This window comes from Scyliorhinus torazame, chromosome 5 (genome assembly GCF_047496885.1).
Source record: "Scyliorhinus torazame isolate Kashiwa2021f chromosome 5, sScyTor2.1, whole genome shotgun sequence".
NCBI classification, from domain to species: domain Eukaryota; kingdom Metazoa; phylum Chordata; class Chondrichthyes; order Carcharhiniformes; family Scyliorhinidae; genus Scyliorhinus; species Scyliorhinus torazame.
This window is the reverse complement of record NC_092711.1, coordinates 319,535,563-319,558,800: the sequence shown is the minus strand read 5'-3', so window position 1 is coordinate 319,558,800 and position 23,238 is coordinate 319,535,563. Positions and strand designations below refer to the sequence as shown.

At 43.4% G+C, this 23,238-nt stretch overlaps 1 protein-coding gene across 6 annotated transcripts in view; it reads right to left on the bottom strand.

The window, feature by feature from the left end:
• The window catches only part of atp11c (ATPase phospholipid transporting 11C), a 152,951-nt gene that overhangs the window by 9,040 nt on the left and 120,673 nt on the right, over window positions 1–23,238 (bottom strand). For 3 of the 6 annotated variants that reach the window (XM_072505946.1, XM_072505948.1, XM_072505947.1), the window contains exons 26-30: window positions 22,196–22,261; window positions 14,938–15,041; window positions 13,518–13,674; window positions 8,982–9,089; window positions 6,576–6,684 (exon numbers count right to left, since the gene is read on the bottom strand). In XM_072505946.1, coding sequence (XP_072362047.1) covers window positions 6,589–6,684; window positions 8,982–9,089; window positions 13,518–13,674; window positions 14,938–15,041; window positions 22,196–22,261 — 531 coding nt within the window. In that variant the 3' untranslated portion in view covers window positions 6,576–6,588. Of the gene's footprint in view, window positions 1–6,575; window positions 6,685–8,981; window positions 9,090–10,260; window positions 10,352–13,517; window positions 13,675–14,937; window positions 15,042–22,195; window positions 22,262–23,238 lie in introns of those variants that run through there. The other 3 variants (XM_072505950.1, XM_072505949.1, XM_072505951.1) reach the window with 3 other exon arrangements.

Genomic DNA, 23,238 nt, shown 5'->3' with positions numbered 1-23,238 from the left:
CGTGGGAAAAAGCCCACGCTTTCCACCTGCCAGGCCCCGCCACCTCTGACGCAGCTCCTTTTACAGGCCCGGTCCCCCTCACCCCGGCTCGGGCCTCCCCCTCCTCTGCGGGGCCCCATCTCACCTCCAAGAGCCCCCTCGACCAACCCAACCAAAACAGTGCCCTACCCGCCCCAGCCATCCTCACCAACCCAAATGAGGAAAAACACTAAGAAAAAAAACCCGGAGCAATACAAAAGCCCCCCCCCCTCGAAACAAAAATAAACATAACATATCAACCGCAGTCCCCAATCGCCCGTCGCAACCCTCAATCTGTGTCCAGCTTCCTGGCCTGAACAAAGGCCCACGCCTCCTCCGGAGACTCAAAGTAACGGTGCCGGTCCTTGTAGGTAACCCTCGGTCGCGCCGGCTACAACATGCCAAACTTCACCCCCTTCCTGTGCAGCACTGCCTTCGCTCGATTGTACCCGGCCCTCCTCTTCGCCACCTCCGCACTCCAGTTCTGATATATCTGAACCTCCGCGTTCTCCCACCTGCTGCTCCTCTCCTTCTTGGCCCACCTGAGCACACACTCCCGATTGACGAACCGATGGAACCTCACGAGCACCGCCCGCAGAGGCTCGTTAGCCTTGGGCCTCCTCGCCAGCACTCTTTGGGCCCCTTCCAGCTCCAGGGGCCCCTGGAAGGACCCCGCTCCCATCAGCGAGTTCAACATGGTGACCACATAGGCCCCCACGCCCAGCCCCTCCGGGAGGCCCAGAATCCGCAGAGTCTTCCGCCTCGACAGATACTCCATCTCCTCGAACCGCTCCTGCCATTTCTTGTGGAGCGCCTCGTGCGCCTCCACCTTTACCGCCAGGCCTAAGATCTCGTCCTCATTGTCAGAGATCTTCTGTCAAGCCTCGCGGATCGCCACTCCCTGGGCCGTCTGTGTCTCCAGCAGCTTATCAATAGACGCCTTCATCGGCTCTAGCAGGTCAGTTTTAATCTCTCTGAAGCAGCGCTGGATACCCTCCTGCTGCTCTTCCACCCACTGCATCTACGCTGCCTGGTCTCCGCCCGCCGCCATTTTGTCCTTCTTCCCTCGCACCTTCTTCGGGTCCACCACCACCTTTTTTGTCGCCCCGCTCCTAGTTGAAGCCATATACTGTCGGGGAGCTGTTGGAGACTCCTTCCCACACCGAGAAACATCGGAAAAGTGCCTTTAGGGGCCCTGAAAAGAGCACAAAAGTCGGTTTTTGAGGGAGCCGGCGAATGTGCGACTTAGCTCCGCATAGCCGCAACCGGAAGTCTCTAGCCAGCGAAATTATGGGTGACGTTCGGAGGCTGGGAGTATTATTTTGAGATCCCAGAAGTGGCCGAAGACTTCATTAAGGAGCATAAACGGGGAGAACTGAGTGGACAATGCTTGGGAAATGCTGGCACTTTGTAATGGTTGGGAGCATGTTTGAAGTGGAGGTAGGGATTGGGGAAAGTTCATCTTTTTTTTTGCGGGAGTGGGGGGTTTGCTGGTTACTGTTGGGATTGTGAGGGGTGGAAGGTTTATGTGGGGATGGGTGTTCACTATTTTCTGTGACTGTTTATGGTTAACATTAGCTTGTTTGCTTTTGGAGAACGCTGCCTGGAGTTCAGGAGAAGTCTTTGTTTGGGTGGGGGAGGGTAAGGTCAACAGGGGCAATTTACCATGGCCAATCCACCTAACCTGCACATCTTTGGACTGTGGGAGGAAACCGGAGCACCCGGAGGAAACCCACGCACACACGGGGAGGATGTGCAGATTCCGCACAGAGACCCAAGCCGGAATCGAACCTGGGACCCTGGACCTGTGAAGCAATTGTGCTATCCACAATGCTACCGTGCTGCCCGGTCTTCTCTCGCTCCCTTCCGTCATGGGCCGACTCATCCTAGCAGACACAAAGGACATGGTGAGACCATGGAGACGAGTTACACAGGAGGTCTGTAGCTGGTGGCATGTGTGCACGCAAGGCCACAAAGGACAATACAGGTGTTGGAGCTTGGTGCAGGGTGGGATGAGGGAGATGCAGGAAGATGGGTTTTGATTGGCCTCTCGGGGCGTGGGGACGTGATTATGAAGAACAGGAGTGATGCCAGGGGAACAGAGTTGGTGACTTACCCGAGCTGCCATTAGCTGGTCAATCATCTTCTTGCGGAACTGTGTGCCAGTCCACCTGGTGAGGCTCACGGCACTCACTGCCTCTGCTCAGGCCCCGTTAAGGATAGCAGGTTGGAGCCTCCTGCCCACCCTGGGAAGAGGGTGTTCCACCTCTCCTCCACCGCATCCAACATTCAGTCCAGCCCCGCATCTGCAAATCGGGGTGTGGGGTGGGGCGAGTGGAATGTTTATTAACTGCTCCAGCTGGTCAAGTTCACCAGCGCCCCCAACGGGACCACTAACGCCTGGAATTCAGTCCCGGCGTTAACACAGACTCCCAAACGGATAATATTGCCCTTAATTGCACTAAGAATTACCCTGACAATCAAGTTAAGATCAGTCAGGCTCAAAGTGTGGCTCACTCATGCATGACAGAAGCAATATAGTCATACATCGTGCCTTTCTCAACTAAACAAAAACTTGGGAGACACTTACTCTCCATGGCAACACTGTGACCAGAGTTGCCCTGTTTGGAGTTAAACAAAAGCTTGATGCATTCTCCATGGCAACACCACATCCTACTTGCCAACCAAAAAGATTGCTCTTCTAATGCAGTATTGATTTTGTTTCCTTTAGGTTTGGTATTCTTGCGAATTTGCCCTGAGTGCAAAAACCGTTTCAACAGCATATCTCTTTTTCTACAACACCCATGTTCCCCACACCCAAGTGACCATGTGACCAGAGTGCACTGAAGTGGGAACAGGATTATTATGCATCATTACGCCTGCACAGAAGCATACAGGAGGCGGATGGGAATCCACCAACATCATGTCACCATCTCTCCCTAAATTCCCTTCTAGTCGCCAGTTGAGTATTAAACAGGGGCCCTGGCAGGCATTCGTACAAGAATGCGTCATTAAAGTGTAACAGGAGCTTGCAGACTACTCAGTCAGGCTGAAATTTTCTCGAGAAAATAAAAGGTAGAGGAGTAATGTTTTTTTTTATTGGTTCATGGGATGTGGGCGTCGCTGGATGGGTCAGCTGCAGGAGTCCATTTGGCCCATCGAGTCTGCACTGACTCTCTGAAGAATACCCTACCTAGGCCCACACCCTTGCCCTGCCCCTGTAACCCCATCTAATCAGCACATCTTTGGACACTAAAGGGCAATTTTAGTATGGGCAATCCACCTAACCAGCACAAGTTTGGACTGTAGGAGGAAACCGGAGCACCCGGAGGAAACCCACACAAACACATGGAAAACGCAAACTCCACACAAGTCACCAAAACCGGAATTGAACCCGGGTCCCCTGCATTGTGAGGCAGCAGTACAAACCACTGTGCCACGTACATAGATCCCTCAAAGTTGCCACCCAGGTTGATAGGGTTGTTAAGAAGGCGTATGGTGTGTTGGCTTTCATTAACAATTTAAGAGCCGCGAGGTTTATCTGCAGCTTTATAAAACTCTAGTTGGACCACACTTGGAATAGTGTGTCCAGTTCTGGTCGCCTCATTATAGGAAGGATGTGGATGCTTTGGAGAGGGTACAGAGGAGATTTACCAGGATGCTGCCTAGACTGAAGGGCATGTCTTATGAAGAAAGGGTGAGGGAGCTCAGGCTTTTCTCACTGGAGCAAAGAAGGCAAAGAGGTGACTTGATAGAGGTGTACAAGGTGATGAGAGGCATGGATAGAGTGGCTAGCCAGAGACCTTTCCCTAGGGTGGAAATTGCTGTCACGAGGGGACATAAGGGTGATTGGCGGAAGGTATAGGGGAGATGTCAGAGGTAGGTTCTTTACACAGAGAGTGGTGGGTGTGTGGAATGCACTGCCAGCAGAGGTGGTGGAGTCAGAGTCATTAGGGATATTTAAGCGACGCTTAGACAGGCACATGGAAAGGGTGCCGGTTAGGTTGATCTGAGATTAGGATAAATGGTCAGCACAACATCGTGGGCTGAACGGCCTGTACTGTGCTCTACTGTTTTATGTTCTATAACACTGTAGGGGAAGTAGAAAATGGAGCAGCCAATTTACACACAGCAAGGCCCCACAATATGATAATAACCGGCTAATCTGCTTGGAAAGAGTGGTTGAAGGATAAATATGGCCAGGGATAACTCCCCTACATGACCATGAAATAATGACCAGGGGATCTTTTACAGCTCTTCATTCAACAGACAGCATGCCTGGCTGTGCAGCACAGTGTGTGTGTTGTGCTGCTTCTCAGGCAGGTCCCTGTTGCCTATTAAATTAAGGCTTCAGGTCCATATTTGTTCCAGGGTCCAAGCTTAGCAAGGCAATATAACAGATCCAGGGACCATTGTGAAGTTCATTTAAGTCATTTTTGTGGAAATTAATAAAAAATGAACTATAATTTTCAAACTTGAATTTTTACATTTGGATTATAAATAAGTAATCTTTATGAGTGTCACAAGTACGTTTACATTAACACTGCGATGAAGTTACTGTGACAAGCCCCTAGTTGTCACACCATGGCGCCTGTTCAGGTAAACTGAGGGAGAATTCAGAATGTCCAATTCACCTAACAAGCACTTGAGGGAGGAAACCGGAGCGCCCGGAGGAAACCCACGCAGGCATAGGGAGAACGTGCAGACTCCACACAGACAGTGACCCACGCCGGTAATCGAACCTGGGACCCTGGAGCTGTGAAGCAATAGTGCTAACCACTGTGCTAACCAATACACATCTTAACATTATCTGAAAATACTCGATGAATAGAAATGATGGCTGGAGCAATAAAAGAACACTAGAAGGCAGAATAGGCCTTTAATGTCCACCCGAATTCATGAAAATCTTTCATCCAAAGGTTGGTACCTCCAGGTGTTCAATACTGAACTGGAATGTGCACAAATATATGAACTGGTCATCATGCAGGTTGTGCATTCATGTCCTGGAGAGGGCCTTGAACTTGGAACCTTTACATCAGCCAAAAAATGACTATTGGATTTCTGCCTACAACTATGTATGATCATCAAAAAAGTACTGTTATTAAACAGTGCACTTGAAGGAAAGAAGGTATTCCCAGCTGGCTTGCAGTACAATAGACATTTAAATTATGGATGGAGTGAAGTATCTAGGAAAGGGCAAGGGAGAAGTTAATATTTGGTGTCTCGATCCTGCAGATGCTTCTTCACCATTAACCAGATGGGACTTCTCACTATTGGATGAAGCCAGTTTCTGCCAGATATGGGAGCATGCTCATTAATCACACAGAGATTATGGAGATGGAATGGTTAGGGCTCAGGCAAGTTGAGCATCTTTAGTAGAGGACAAAATGCAGTATGACAGGGTGACACATTGCTGAGTGTGCATGAGGCCTTCTGAAACATTCTTCTTCCCCAATGACTGGAAATCAAAGGCATTTGTAAACCATCTAGATTGCAAGCACCTGTTAATTCCACACATTTAAGATACGTGCAACATATATTCTCAACATTTTAAATGCTACTTAATATACCCATTTCAAAACTGTCCCATATATTAGGACACATCAGTCAAGAAAAAATAGATCACATGCAAACATGACTTTAGCCTTGCGTGCTGGATTATCGTGCATATCTGTTAGAACAGATCTAACATTTACCAAACAAGCTTTGCATGCAACAGACAAAGCCAAAGCTACATTCATGTATAATGCACGACGAACAAAAAGGAAGCATCCCACACACTGACAGTAAATTTAAAAAACTTGTGTAAAATTGAAGGCCAGTGGTCACCGATTTGTCTGCATCCAAAGAATGATGTGATGCAGTGCACTAAGAAGAGACACTGCTGTAGTGGTGGTAATGTCATTAGACTAGTACTCCAGAGGCCCAGGATAACGCTCTGGGGACATGGGTTCAGATTCCACTATAGCAGCTGGTGAAATTAATTAATAAATGTGGAATTGAAAGTTAGTTTCAGTAACAGTGACCATAAAACCATTGTCGTAAAAACCCACTTGGCTGTCTTAATGCCCTTTAGGAAATGAAATCGGCCATCCTTACCTACACTGGCCTGTTTGATTCCAGGTCCAATGAAATGAAACTCACTTATTGTCACAAGTAGGCTTCAAATGAAGTTACTGTGAAAAGCCCCTAGTCGCCACATTCCACGCCTGTTCGGGGAGGCTGGTACAGGAATTGAACAGTGCTGCTGGCCTGCCTTGGTCTGCTTTCAAAGTCAGCGATTTAGCCCTTTGCTAAACCAGCCCCAGAGGTTAACCTTTAACTTCCCTCTGGAAAGGCAGTAGTGAGTGAGCCACTCCATAAGGGATGAGCAACAATTGCTGGCCTAGCCAACCTGTTCACATCCCAAAAGAATAAAATAAATTGTTTTCAATGTTATACAATCATTTATCATTAACCTTCTAAATCATATCACTATAGCCCACAAATAGAAATATCAAACTAATCCAAATTAAACAGTAGATCACACCGGGAGAGAACCACCAAAATACCAGTACCTGTCAGTGGTAATCATGATTCAACTGAGAATGATCTTGCAAGAAGTGGTTCGACAGGGGATCTGGGGGTCGAGACTGAATCAGCAGCCTTGTTATAGACCAAATATTTCTGCAATAACGAGGGGAGAAACTTAGAACACTTAAACACAGACTGTGTGAGGCAATAGCTGTCTGTGAAATTAAATCTCTTTTCAGCAAGAACATTTCACAATTTTAAATTTGCAATGAAAATAAAAACAAATTCTATTCACAAACATTTGAGTTGATATGGAAACAGAGACTTGGGCAGATATATTTGGAATATAACTTGCATTACGCTCTTCCCTTTCCCTACTATAAATGATCAATTTTCTTTAGCGTGAAAATAGCAAAATACACAATTTCTTCTGTGCTCGGCAATTCATCCCTGTATTTTGAAACTAGAAATTATGAATTGCTAACTGGATGCAACTCAAGACAGGGACTACCTGAATAAATTTCTCCCCCTTAAGATGTACTGGAAGTTATGGCAAGGTATAGGTTAGCTAGTTCAGCTGCGAGTTGATTCAGACTCCACTTCTATGTGCCTAAGAAATGACAGAAAGGTTTACCTAAATTTGCATAATGCTTTATTAAATGGGGCCTTGTACCAGTCACCAGAAGTCACCAGCATGCATATACCTGAAGAATAATACAGGTAATAGTAATATGGAGACTTTTTTTCCTTTCAGCCAAACAGGACGGTGACAGTACACCAGAAGGAGAAACCCTCAACTGCAAAATGTTATCTAAAGAAAAGGTGCCATGGTCACAGATGATCATAGGCTGTTTTGAAACCAGGTGTTTTCCAATTGTTTTTTTTTTTGAACTCAATTAATAGTGGTCCTATATTGAATTTCTCCAACTACAAGCTTGTATGAAGGTTAGACAACCTCCAATTTACATTTAATGGAATTTCAATGTGCTTTTTGCGTACTGGAATTTGGTCATTCATTTATTTAGTCAAGTATATAGTTTGTACTTATTACAGAAACCAGTGAAATAGAGGGAAGATTTGAATTAAACATTATTAATCCAAGTACGGAAAACGTGCACACTATTCCGATTATATTTTCTTCCACTTTTGTTAAATACTGGTTATATAACATTTCGGAGTAGCTCAGGATTCAGGATAGGGGCTTGATCGTCTTTGGAATGCAGTGACAAAATAAATGTCTGGCAGTTGCAAACACTGTTTTTCTTTACACTTTGAGTACACTCAGCTGGGTGTCTCACACAAATGAAACTTGCCAATAAGGCTTCAGAGCTCGTCTAGTGCACTCACGATTCCTGTGGAGGTCTGGGAAGCTGCTTTTTTAAAAAGTGATTTTCTAGGGAAGCATAACTCTTGTATTTGAAGTTATGTGAAATGGAGTGGCAAGAATCCGGTCTCTATCTAGTTAAGGTCTTTACTCGGGTCATAAGAAGCGACATTAACCTCAATAATGAACAGTGCCTGAAAATACTGCAGATCTCCCAGATTACAGGCCTTTCTCTAAAGAATACACTACAGCTGTATCTCTTTCCTGGCAACAGTCTGAGATTAAAACAGTCTGTTTGAAACCATCACATCTGATCAAGAGGAGCTGTCAATCACACATCAGTAACTCAGTAAAACTGTTGATTTCCACCTCCACGACATCGCTGGGCTTTGCCCTACCTTAGCTCACCTACTGCTGAAACCCTCATTTGTGTCTTTATTACCTTTAGAGTTAACTATTTCACACATGCTTGGCTGGTCTCCCACATCTACCCTCTGTAAACCCAAGGTCACTCAAAACTCTTGTGATCAGTGTCCTTACTCATACCAAGCCCGGTCCTCTCATCACCCACGTTTGCTGACCTACACAGGCTCCCAGTCGAGCAACGCCTCGATTTTAAAATTCTCATCCTTATTTTCAAATTCCTCCATGGCTTCACCCCGCCCTATCTTTGTAACCTCCTGCAGCGCCACAACCCTTCAAGATCTCTGCGCTCATTTAATTCTGGTCTTCAGCATTCCAAATTTTAATTGTTCCACCATTGGTGACCCATGCCTTCAACTGTTTAGGCCCCAAGCTCAGGAGCTCCCTTTGACTCTCTCACTTCCTTTCTTTAAGACATTCCCGAAAACCTATCGCCCCTACTTTTGTCTTATGTGGCTTGGCGTCTTATGTTTTTCCTATAACAATGCTGTGAAGTGCTCAGAGGTCTGCAGGTACTAGCAAGCCTGATAATTAAACAAACAAAATGAGAGAAGTATGCCAATATCCTGCTGACCACAGCACAGGCACACTGCATCATGCTGAATTGAGTTTCTGTTCGGAGATGTGAACCTTGACCAGCAGTAGCTGCTTATCAATGATGGCAGGCGCTGAAACCTGGGTGCATGAGTGGGAGCTCTTGTACCTGGATTCCAGCTAGCACCTTCCACTCGCTTTGGTCCCAAGTCTTACAGCTTTCTTGCAAGTTCAGGCAATTTCCTGCAATGTCAGCCACCTTCTTTGCATTATGGCACTGGTGAACAGAGACACAGCTTTCTGTGTTATACTAACTTGAGTATAGTTGAAGTACATCTAATAACTATGAATGCAATCTAATGTAATCAACAGAGTAATATGTGCTTTGAAAATCATAATAAAAAGGATTTAATTTAGATATGTGGACAGTCTCATCAGTCATCCAGCCATTGCTGTATTCAGGGTACATTTCTTCAGCTTAAATCAATGGGGGTTAAAATCAAAATCAATGCTTGTATTGCCCTCCATCAAAGACTCCCCCAAACACTGAGTATACTGCTACTGAGGAGAGTACAGCAAAGCAATTAGCCAAGCACATACAATATCAAAGCACATGTAATTGACAGTAAACATGCATTAAAATATTATTGTAAGAACGGAAATGACAAACGGAACATCAAAACTATACAAATTACATATTACCCTCCCAAAAGGCTAGGAGCACCAAGTAAATAAACTGTAGACCCAGTTTTAACTAAACGGCCTGGCCATACGCAATTTCTTGTTTAGCATTATTTTTGGCCAGTTCAAAGTTTAAGGCATGTTACCTGATGGGAATATCACCGATCCAATTTTAAACACATTGATTGGATATTGTTCCCACTTGTCTCTTCATCTTGGAAAGCCAAGCTAGGGATCCTTATAACCCTTATAAAAAAGGTACCAAACCATCTACCCATCTCCCACACGCAATGGATAAACTTTAATATTGCATCGGCTGCTCTGCAGTTGTTGATTGATCTGCTTTTAACAAGCAGCACAAAGCTTCTTTTACTTACTTATAACGTGGTTCAAGTCCATGAGCAGATTCCACGTTTACACTGTTGCATCTATTTCCTTTAGTCCGCTATCGGCAGCTTATAGTCAGTTTCAGCTAAAACCATGCTACACGGAACAGATTTACCGCCACAAATGCCAGGATCCGTCCCACATATAACAGGCTCTCAAAACCCAAGTTTATTAATTCACAAACAAATATCTATAGGGCATTGCTTGAGGTCTAGACAAGTTCCTCTGCGTGTGAAATGCATGCTTTTAGATTTCAGAGATGTGCATGTAAATGAGCACTCATACACATCAGAATCCACTAAAAAAAAAAAATGGAGGCATGAACAGACTGTACATGCGAGACAGAAATAGAAAAATTACTCATAAAAACGAGATATCACCTCAGTCACTCCAAGAGAAACTCTGGTTGCTGGAAGTTTGGGAGAGCATAAAGACTGTAGACTGCCTGGAAGAAGGCAAGTGCTGTCTTGCCTAGTTTATAGGAGGAAGGGGTGGGGAAAGAACAGACAGGGGACAGGAGGTTAACAGAAAGCGTTTCAAGCAAAAGTACAAGTTTGAAGATGTTAAAGAGGGAAGGAAAAGGAGAAGGTAAATTATGGCTCGAGGGTCTCACAAACCAGTTATTGGGGAAAATCACAACATTTAAAAATGCTAACAGTCCGTTTATACGCCATTTCCTCAGACAACTGAAAACACCGAATAACAAAACATTCACTTTCACCTTATATTTAGCATTTAAATGACCACGTTTGAAAATATTTCTATTTGGGGAGGACTGGTAATTCTTGACATAACCAGTAAAAATTCCAAGTACTCTTTGGATTATTATTTTTAATTCACCAAAACATCAGTTTTCTACCAAGTCCAACAGTCATTAGAAACCAACATTAAAGTAAAATGCTGGAAATCTGAAAGAAAAGTAGTCCTGGAACCATGAGCAGATCTGGCAGCATCCGTGGAGAGAGAAACAGAGTCAATGGTGAGTCGAATAGGACTCCTCATCGGAAAATCATATTCGACTCACAACGTTTAACTCTGTTTCTCTCTGCATAGATGCTGCCAGAACTACGGAGGTACCTTTTGTTTTTAAATCATTGGAAGCCACTCTTTAGTTATTGAAATCGCTGCACTGAAAATTAGATACCAGTGAAAGCTCCTCGACTCTTAAATGCAATACAACACACATTTATTTAAAAGTTGATTTGCTCACTCTCAGCCTTTCCCAAACTGAGTGAACCTCTCGCTTGGGAACAGATATTTTATGAGTGCACCCCAGGAAAGTTGGCCACATCCCAATAGTTTTGAGCTTGGCTCACTTCCTAGATTTTGATGCCAATCCTGGCACTCAACCCAAAGCTAAGGATCAAAGCTAAGTCCTCAAGTGCCGCTTCTCTCCCCCCTCCCCTAATTTGTTAACGGTGATTCTACATTTTCAACAGATTTACTTTGTCGTAATTTCACATTTTCAACAGATTGCAAGGGAATACTCTTCATAAATATGAAAAGGTGGATGTATTTACATTGGTGTTTGAGGCACACTATTAATTATTCTGGCAAGATGAGGGAATCCATATGCTCTGGTTCCCTCTGTAAAATACATGGACTAGTATTTTACAGAATGTCCCTATCCATGAGGCATAGCTGAGAGATAGGGGCTTTTGAGGAAAATGATTTGACCTGGAAGTTGGGAGATCTGCAACTCTCTGCCTAAAAAAGATAGTAGAGGCAGAAACCCTCAAAATGTTTTAAAAGCACTTGGAAAGGCACTTGTAGTGCTACAACCTACAAGGTTATGGACCAGGAGCTGGAAAATGGGATACAGCTGGATGGCTACTTGCCAGCTGGCACGGACACAACAAGTTGAACACTCTCCTTCCGTGTTGTACATTTCTATGATACTCTTCCCTTTGAGACCTAAACGACCATGTGAAAGACGGACAAAGATTGCTTTGCTTCTTTAAGATCCAGTTATTAAAAGTAATGGAAATATGACTTGGGTGTGAAATTCAAACCCACTGTATATGTATTATAGTAGACATTAGCCCACTTTTAAGACACCAATACTCTAGAAAGACAGACCAAGTGGTTATGCTATAAAAATTACAGACAACAGAATGAAAACAACTTGCCCTGCAATAAAACATTTGACTATTTGCTGGGGGTCCCAAAAGAAGTACGTATTAAGTTATTGTCCCAAACATTTCTGCAAAATTTAAAAGTCTGAATTTACTGATATGACTTTTGAACTTCTCAAAACATGCAAATGAAGATGACTCAAAATATTTTTCTTCCTTTTTTTCCATCCTCCCTTAGGAACACCTATATAAAATAAAATTAAGCAAAATGTTTGCAAGACCTCAATAGTTGAAGCGCTAACCGGAGTTTAGTTTATGTTTTTACTTATTTCTACCCATTCTCACCTGAAAATATATAAATGTGTTTGTTCAACAGAAACAGGATGTGCAGAGCCAGACTGTGTTTTAAACAAATATTCCAGTTTACTTTAAATGGAGGTGGCGGCAAATCATTTTGTACTTCATTAGACTCGTTCAGTTGAATTGGCTTTTGCTTTCCCAGAGTGCCATTTTGAGGACATAAGTTCTCATAAGCCTACTGTGCAATTGTTGTACTGGCATCCGTTGAGGGTTCTGAGTATGTGTGAGCTTTGGTCAGTCCTTTCCAGCCTGGAAGTGAGTGCTCTACAAGCAAGCCGTTTTACTACTGTTCCTGTTTTCATAGTTATTACTGCTAATGTTAAACTTGGTAGTTATCGATATAAAGAAGTTCCTTATTTCAAGACTACCTTCTTTGTGCTTTCAAGTTAACACACCGGGCGGTAAAACGGACTTGCCAGAACGTTCAAATTAGATTTTAATGCGCAAGAGAATGCATTACTCTCTTCAGTTTTTCAGGATTGGCTGTGCTGCAATGTTTGACAGATGGGAGAAAATGTATTTGTTCTGTTGAATCTCAATTAGAAGGTAGATTATCACAGATCACTGATCGAAGAAGGAACATATTTTCCTTCTAGGAACAGAAGTGAGTGGGTTTGGAATTCCCATGAAGAATCACTGTATCTTAATTACCTGAAAATAAAACCTGTCTTTTCCAGAGATTTTTATAAAAACAGATCCTGAGGTGAAGGCCGACATAACCAGAGACGAATGTAACAGAATTTTACGGTGTCTTGACCCAAGAGGGAATGATTAATGTTTCACAATTGTTTCACAGAAACAAAAGTTAATGTTCATACATTATAAACACAAATTGTGATTTCAACTGCCCAACAAAAACAGTATATCGGAGGAAAAGACCACCTGTTGTTCACTAATATCGCCAGAAGAATTTTTACCAAGAGATACTTGTAGCGAAAGAGTGAAGTACAAATATTCATCATCAAACTGTTTATGCTTCCTAATAAATATATTTTAGGAAGGACAAAGTTTTAACATGAACAATTACTGAATGGAAGGCAAGCAATTACTTCAGGTTACAGGAGTAACAATATGTTAATACTTTGTCATTTCTATATTCCTTCGGTGAGTTTCTCACTACAAGTTTTTAAATAGCCATCATTGATCACATGTAAACATATACTTTTATACAAGGAGTCATATTTTGATGGTCCAACACCTACCTGCAGCCTGCCTTTCTCTAATGGCTTGTTCAAGAGTTTTACCACAAAATCAGGCACCAGACTGACAGTTATTAATAAAATTATAGTAAGCCACGCTGAAACAGAAGTCAGCATCTGCGCAAACACAAAGTACATTCTTTGTTGCTTCAGGAAAGGCCTATCAGAAAGAAATTAAAATTAGGTTCAGTATTTCTGAAGCAAGGAAGTGAGCAAAGTATGTTTGCAGAGGTTTATTCTACAAGGTTCATGTACATCTAATATAACAATCTAGACAATTTCCAGAGAATACTGTTGATGAGCATTAAACCGGAGAAATCTGGTCCAACTTTAGGACAGGTGCTTGAATCACTATGAATTATGGAAGCATTCCAGTTAAATCATATCTTCAAAATTGGCACCAAAATTAAAAAGTGCACCAAAGTACCATGGTCAAATTCAATGTCATCAAGACTTTGAGTACTAAACAGTACCCATGTTAGGATGCATGAATTGTTGCTCTTCCCAGAAATCCTGAAAAACAAAGCCCCTTTAAAGTGTATTTGATCTGTGCAAATTTAGCAAAACATTTGATATTCCAGGAATTCAGAATTATGGCATATTTAATTAGGTATATTATTTAAATGCCGAGCAGAAATCAACAAATACTTGTGCTGTGACAAGTAACGGTACTATAAAACTCCAAAGTAAAAGATCTTCATTGGGCCCTTTCATTCTCTAATCAAATTTACATTCTCTCATAATCAGGCAATCAGTAGAATGGTTAATTTAGGATAGTAAATTTGGGGTCATCACACCATTTTAATAATGAAATCGTTATCTATCTGAATCGAGTAATATTCTTGTAGGTCTGGGGCCAAGTAATATTTCTTAGAAACAGGCATAGAAACGAGGAAGAGTAGGTCATTTAGCCTTTCGAGCTTGCTGCACATTCAATGGCATGGCTGATCCTCACTCTTCAATGCACTTCCTCCTTTCTCCCCCAACCCCTTGATGCCATTAAGATCTAAAAAATCACTTCCTTGAATACATTTTGACTTGGCCTTCACAGCCTCCTGGGGTCGTGAATTTCACAAGTTCACTACCCTTTGAGTGAAGAAACGTTTCCTTATCTCAGCCCCAAATGGTCTAACCCTGTATCCTCAGACTGTGTCCTCTGGTTCTAGATTTCCCAACCAGGGAAAACATCTTCCCTGCATCTAGTTTGTTCAGCCCGGTTATTTTATACCCTTCAACCAGATCTTCCAAACTCCAATGAATACAGGCCCAATCAAACCAATACCATTGGACGGTCCCACCATCAGCCTAGTGAACCTCTGTTACACTTCCTCTCTATGGCAAGTATATCCTTTGTTAGATAAGGAGATCAAAACTGCATGCATAAACCAAGCCAATGGCACTGCAAGTATTTATCTTTACTTACCATTTGATGCCACCCCAAAAGAAAGAGAAGACGACAAAAAAGGCTAAAGAGCCCCATATTACAAAATGGTTGAGCCATGTCCAGTATCGCGTGTCCAATACAAGCTGAAAGTACAACAAAAGAAAAATGAGAGCTGAAGGTTATGAAATCAAAACCAAATACCCCGATTGCTTGTAACTATTATTTTGCTTTATTGATCTATACTTTTAACTAAAATTGTTGTAATTATGCATGCAAGGGATTCATATAAAATCACAAATACAAGTTCAAAGTCTAAAGAACTATGTTTGCATGTTCAACTAATTCAAAATGTGTCATAAGAATAATCAAATTAAAGCTGGTCGCAGCAATATAAGCATGCTTTCCTTGAGCCAGTGTTGGAAACTTGTCGTGGCCAGCTTTCAGCTTCCCAGAAATATGTTCAAACAGAATTGCTTCTATTTGATATTAAAATAGGGGGTAACAGAAGTTGTCAGACCTGAATATTTCTGCCATATTTTAAATATTGGTATTGAAGAGTTCGTTTAACGTTCAGTCATTAAGGATTTCATAGAATCATTACCGTGCAGGTGCTGGCCCTTTGGACCATCAAGTCTGCACCGGCCCCCTGAAACGGTACCGAGGGTCAGGCCCCCACCCTAGCCCCTTAACCCAGAAACCTCACCTAGTCTAACCTTTTGGACACGAAGGGGCAATTGTACATAGCCAATCCACCTAACCTGCACATATTTGGACTGTGGGCGCACCCGGAGGAAACCCATGCATATCTGGGGAGAATGTGCAAACTCCACACAGTCACCCGAGGCCGGAATTGAACCGGAGCTGTGGGGCAGCAGTGCTAACCACTGCGCCACCCAAATGCTGTCTAAATACAGAGGGAAGATTAACTGCTCGCGAGCAGCAAGTCTGACTCTCGATTTCCTTAACGTCCAACAATCAGATATGCCAGTGAAAAGCAAAACTCCAAAGGGATTACGGGCAATTTACTCCATCGTGGCCAAAATGCCATGTAGTACAAGGGAGTACAAAATAGGTGGTACACCAACTCGTCGTTTTAACGTACATAAATAATTCAGATAAATTTTATATTAAATTCCCATGCTCGAAGCAAAATAACAAAACTGAATAATTCCCTTTTAAGCAAGTGGACCCATTTCAAAATCATTAAGTCATATTGGGTGATTTGACTTTCAATAATAGTTTGGCAAGTTTAACAACCCATGCTGGAGTTTCAGACACTCCATACATATCAGTTTGTAAATCTGAGAAATATGCCAATAACAAACAAAGAACAAAGAAATGTACAGCACAGGAACAGGCCCTTCGGCCCTCCAAGCCCGTGCCGACCATACTGCCCGACTAAACTACAATCTTCGACACTTCCTGGGTCCGTATCCTTCTATTCCCATCCTATTCATATATTTGTCAAGATGCCCCTTAAATGTCCCTATCGTCCCTGCTTCCACTACCTCCTCCGGTAGCGAGTTCCAGGCACCCACTACCCTCTGCGTAAAAAACTTGCCTCGTACATCTACTCTAAACCTTGCCCCTCTCACCTTAAACCTATGCCCCCTAGTAATTGACCCCTCTACCCTGGGGAAAAGCCTCTGACTATCCACTCTGTCTATGCCCCTCATAATTTTGTATACCTCTATCAGGTCGCCCCTCAACCTCCTTCGTTCCAGAGAGAACAAACCGAGTTTATTCAATCGCTCCTCATAGCTTATGCCCTCCATACCAGGCAACATTCTGGTAAATCTCTTCTGCACCCTCTCTAAAGCCTCCACATCCTTCTGGTAGTGTGGCGACCAGAATTGAACACTATACTCCAAGTGTGGCCTAACTAAGGTTCTATACAGCTGCAACATGACTTGCCAATTCTTATACTCAATGCCCCGGCCAATGAAGGCAAGCATGCCGTATGCCTTCTTGACTACCTTCTCCACCTGTGTTGCCCCTTTCAATGACCTGTGGACCTGTACTCCTAGATCTCTTTGACTTTCAATACTCTTGAGGGTTCTACCATTCACTGTATATTCCCTACCTGCATTAGCCCTTCCAAAATGCATTACCTCACATTTGTCCGGATTAAACTCCATCTGCCATCTCTCCGCCCAAGTCTCCAGACAATCTAAATCCTGCTGTATCCTCAGACAGTCCTCATCGCTATCCGCAATTCCACCAACCTTTGTGTCGTCTGCAAACTTACTAATCAGACCAGTTACATTTTCCTCCAAATCATTTATATATACACTACAAAGAGCAAAGGTCCCAGCACTGATCCCTGTGGAACACCACTGGTCACAGCCCTCCAATTAGAAAAGCATCCCTCCATTGCTACCCTCTGCCTTCTATGGCCTAGCCAGTTCTGTATCCACCTTGCCAGTTCACCCCTGATCCCGTGTGACTTCACCTTTTGTACTAGTCTACCATGAGGGACCTTGTCAAAGGCCTTACTGAAGTCCATATAGACAACATCTACTGCCCTACCTGCATCAATCATCTTAGTGACCTCCTCGAAAAACTCGATCAAGTTAGTGAGACACGACCTCCCCTTCACAAAACCGTGCTGCCTCTCACTAATACAAATGTAAGAGATTTACTCATGTTCTGAAGGCTTATTCATTATATTGTTGATTCATGACTACTCTAGGTGTGCTATGAGCTGCTCTGCATCATGAGGAAACTAATGATGGTGATTACTTTTCCCTTTCTTTCATATGGTAAAAGTTATTTCACCAAAATTACCGTATCCAATTTAATTATTGGTATTGCCAAATCTGTGACAGCCACTGGGAAAGAAAACAAGAGCCAAAACTAGTTTCCTGTGCCGTCCCTCCAGCCAGCATAAGACACACATTCGTCCTGCCAGTTTGCTGGCCCATTCAACAGCACATTCACTCAGTACAGGTTGAAAATCCCTTATCCGAAATACTTCGGGCCGTGTGTGTGTTGGATTTTGGAATTTTTCTGATTTCAGAATATGCTGCGCAGGTGCGGAACGTTGGGAACTGCGCATGTGGTTCGCACTGGGAACCGCGTCTGTGGTTCACATTGGGAACGGAGTATGTGGTTCGCATTGGGAACTGCATATATGGTTCGCATTGGGAACTGCGTATGTGGTTCGCACTGGGAACTGCGTATGTGGTTCGCACTGGGAACTGCGTATGTGGTTCGCACTGGGAACTGCGTCTGTGGTTCGCATTGGGAATGGAGTATGTGGTTCGCATTGGGAATGGAGTATGTGGTTCGCATTGGGAATGGAGTATGTGGTTCGCATTGGGAACTGCCTCTGTGGTTCGCATTGGGCACTGCGCATGTGGTTCGCATTGAGAACTGCGCATGTGCAGCGCGCTCGAGAAAAATGTGCGGATTTTGGAGTTTTTTGGTTTTCGGATAAGCGATGACCAACCTGTACCATGCAGTATTTTTCCCCTTGGCTTGGAGCTTTACCAAAAGGAATCAAACAGGATTTTGAGAATATTTAGACAAAACAAAACCTTAAAAATTATTAAAGAAAAAAATGAGTAATACCGTCAGACATGCACGCAGTTCAGCGGTGCTTTGATTCTTTTGACTATGGGAGATTTCAGAATTTTTATTATGTATGGGAAGAAAGGAATACTGAATCAGGCTGCATCCGGTCAGAAGTTTCATTTAATCACGCACAAGGTGTGGATATTGCCAGTGTTTATTGCCTATCCTCAACTGCTCTGGATACACACCTAAGTGACTTGCTAGGCCATTTCAGAGAGCAGGATAAGAGTTAACTATCATATGCTGCCATGGGTCTGGAATCAAATAAAAGCCACGCCAGAAAGGCCACAGCAGACTTCCTTCGCTGAAGGTCATTCGTGAAGCAGATATCTTTTTGCGACAATCTGGTAGTGTCAAGGTCACTATTATTGATGCTAGCTTTTTGTTCTTCCTAGAACATAACTGGTTTGTGTTGAATGTTAAGTAATGTTTCCTGTTGCCATTGTTAATTGATGGAAATAATTTTTGATCAACTTTAAAGTTTGGAGAGGAATTTTCTGGAATTATTCTTTTCCCCGAATTGACCTCGGACTAAAATCGGATTTGTTGCCTCACTCAGATTACAAAGCTTCTTGTGAAGTGCGTCAGGCCTGCAAAACTCAGTGAATGCAACAATCACGACAGACTAGCTAGCATTTGTCAACCTGCCTTTGTAAATTTTTGCTCAGTATCTGCCCACACTAATGCAGCAAGGTGACCAACTCAGCAGACTCAAGAAAATTCACATTGGCGTTGTATTCCATGGTGCTCGGCTCTGATTTGGTTTGTTTTACATGAAGTCTGTGGAATCATAGATTTTTCAATGCAGGAGGCGGCAATTCGGCCCATCGAGTCTGCGCCGGCTCTTGGAAAGAGCGCCCTACTTAAGCCCACACTTCTACCCTATCCCCGTAACCCAGCAACCCCATCAATCCCAAGGGCAATTTAGTATGGCCAATCCACCTAACCTGCACATCTTTGGACTGTGGGAGGAAACCGGAGCACCCGGAGGAAACACACGCAGACACGGGGAGGACGTGCGAACTCCGCACAGACAGTGACCCAAGGCGGGAATCGAACCTGGGACCCTGGAGCTGTGAAGCAACTGCGCTAACGTGCCACCCAATGTAAAAGCAGTGCTGCAGAGCAGAGATCTGTTATAATCACAACATACTACCCAAGATGCAGATGTTACCTTCCTGGGGGAAAAAAGATAAACTTCTTCATCATGTCAATGCAGGGATGAAGGATTAGCAACACATCTTCAGCCAGAAGCGCTGAGGGGTAATCCAATTCCGCCTCTTCTGAGGCCAATCTTTAGCTGGTTTGATTCATTCCAGGCGACACCAAGAAAGCATTGACAGCACTACATAGAGCAGAGGTTTGTGGGTGCCAACAACATAGAGTCTGGAGTACTAAAGAGTTGTGCTCTATAACGAGTAACATCCCTAGCTAAAGCTCTTCCAATACAGCTAAGTGCCAAAACATTCGCATCTAGGCGACACTGTAGAAAATTGTCCAGGGTATGCCCTGGCCCTAAAAAGACAAATCTAATTCAGCCAATTACCTCTCCATCTGTTGCATTTCAGTCAGTAAAGTGATGGACGGTGCTCATCAAGCAGCACTCACTCACCAATAACCTGCCCACAGGTGCTCAGTTTGGGTTCCGTTGGGACAATTCAGCTCCAGACCTCATTACAGTCTTGGTTCAAACAAATAGGTGTGAAGTGAGAGCAACTGACCTCAACATCAAGGCTGCATTTGACCAAGTGCGGCATTAAGGCACCCAGCAAAATCCAAGTCAATAGGAATCAGGAGGTAAACTCTCCAATGGTAGTCCATAGCACACAGAAATATGATTGCAGTCATTGGAGGCCAATCATCTTAGTTCCAGGACATCACTTACAGGTTTTCCTCAGGCTAGTGTCCGTGTCCAGACATCTTCAGCTATTGCATCAACGACTTTCCCTCCAGCACAAGGTCAAAAGTGAAAATGTTTGCAAATGATTGCGGCGTTCAGTATCATTCAAAAAAACTTTCCATATTAAAGCTTGCCTTCATGCAGCAAGACCTGGACAATAAAATTGCCCCTTACGTGTCCAGAAACGTGAAGGTTAGGTGGATTGGTCATAATCAATGCACAGGGTTATGGAGATAGGGTGGGGGAGTAGGCCTAGGTGGTGTTCTTTCGGAGGGTTGGTGCAGACTCAATGTGCCAAATGGCCTCCTTTTGTACAGTAGGGGTTCTATGGATCCAGGCAAAGGCTGGCAAAGTATAGGACAAAGTAAAGAATTCCACCTAAAGTGGCAAGTAATATTTGTGCCACACAAATGCCAGGCAATGACCATCTCCAACGAGAGAACAGCCCCATGACATTCAATGGCATTACCAATGCTGAATACTCCAGCATCAACATCCTGCAGGGGGTTACCATTGACAAGCCATGTAAATACTGTGGTTACAAGAGCAGGTCAGACGCGGAGAATTCTAGTACCATAGAACGGTTATGGTGCAGAAACAGGCTGTTCACCTTATCGTGTCTGCACAGCCAAAAGAAACTAGTTGCTGTTCATAGCTTTGCAGGTTACAGCACTTTAGATGCAGATCCAAGTACCTTTTAGGTTGAGCGTTTCAACCTAAACCACCAATAAGACAGTGAACTCCAGACACCACCACTCTCTGGGTGAAAACGTTTCCCTTCATATCCCCTCTAATCCTTCTAATATCACCTTAAAACTATACTCCCTGGTAATTAACCCCCGAGCTGGGGGAAACAAGTCTTTCCTGTCTACTCTATCCCGGGCCCTCAACGGTGTACACATCAGTAAGACCAGTCCATCGCCTACTCTGTTCCTAGTCTATCCAGTCCCTCCTTATAGCTGCAAATTTTCAAGCCCTGGCAACATTCTCGTCAATTCATCTACACACTCTCCAGAGCAATGATGTCCTTCCTGTAATTATGTAATTTCCTACGGCAAGTTACCCACCTCCTGAACCCCCCCCCCCCATCCCCCCAAAAGCTTGTCCACTATCTAAAAGGCTCAAGTCAGGAGTGTGATGGAACACACTCCACTTGCCTGGATGAGTGCAGCTCCAACACTCAAAAAGCTCAACATCATCTAGGACAAAGCAGTCCACTTGATCAGCAGCCGATCATGACGTTAAACATTCACTCGCTTGATCATAGGTGCACAGTGGCTGCAGTGTGTACCACCTACAAGATGCACTGCGGAAACTCACCAAGACCTTTTTGACAGTACCTTCAAAACCTTCGACCTCTATCAACTGGAAAGTCAAGGGCAACGGATGTATAGGAGGAACATTACCACCTGCAGTACCCGTCCAAGCCGCACAACATTCTGGCTTGGGAATCTGTCATGGTTCCTGCATTGTTGCTTAGTCAAAATCCTGGAAATTCCCTTCTTATTAGCAATGCACCTGCATCACATGGACTGCCTTGGATCAAGGCTGTTCAGCACCATGTTCTCCTGGATATAAGAGATGGGCAATAAAGGCTGGCCTTGCCTACAATGCTTACATTCCATGAACCAATGATTTTAAACAGGAATACAAAATTGAGGCAGAATTGCCCTTTAATGATAAATACTACACAACCTTGAGGAAAAACATGGAATAGAATTGCATTTGGAACACAATATACGAATGAATGAGTAAAAACAGCTATTTTCACATCTCTCATAGGTTTTCTGTAAAATATAAGCAATTTTAAAATGCACATACCTTCAGATTAACTGTAAATACCAAAACAGTAAAGACAATTGTCCCAAAAGTCCAGTTTCCATAAACCTGCAATAGATAACAAAATTAGACCCAGTATTCCAACTGAAAACACAAAATATTCAGTAAATCCCCTCAGGAAGCAGCCAGCACTTAAGCAATTGTAAAATCCAAAATTAAACAGCGTTTTAAAAAATAAATCTGACTAATTAAATTACAAATACTTGTGGGGCCTTTCAGCTTACAAAGCTCAATACACATACAAAACAAAGCACTCTTTGTAGTCAATGTTGTTATGCATTGCACAATAGTCAAGGCAGATACTTTGTTTCAGCACAGGTTGCTAACGTGAATGAAATAACTCTTTTGAGGCATCACTCCGCCCAGGTCCTTCTCCAGGATGGAGAGCTTCAAGGTGTTCAATGAGGAAACGTTTATCAAATCTCAATGTTACAGTATTTGTTAACATGAGTAATAGTGTGTTACAAAAAATTCATCATCCATAATAATCTATATGCGGTACATTCAAATTAGATGCAAATTTGTCAGCAACTGCACCCCAGTAATTCACCCATATCATCAAAAGGAGACGCTGGCCCTCAGAGGGAGAATCAGAATAGCGATCATCCTCTAAAAGCAGTTTTAATCCAAGGCAGTTTTAAAAAGCAGTTAGACAGTTACATGGGCACGATGGGTACAGAGGGATATGGGCCAAATGCGGGCAAGTGGGACTAGCTTAGTGATAGAAACTGGGCAGCATGGACAAGCTGGGCTGAAGGGCCTGTTTCCATGCTGTAAACATCTATGACTCTTTCACACACCTAATGGTTGGCTCAAGTGCAAGACAAGTGAAGGCCTTCACACATTTTCACTGCAGTCAATATATAGCGTGGAACGATTAAAAAAATTGTGGAGAAAGGAATAGAGGAGGCATACCTTCACAGAATTAAATGCTATTCTCAAGGTAATAAAACACCAATATAAAATTCCACGATATTTGCGGAAACATCAAATACTATCCGTTCCCAAGATTGAAAAGGATATGG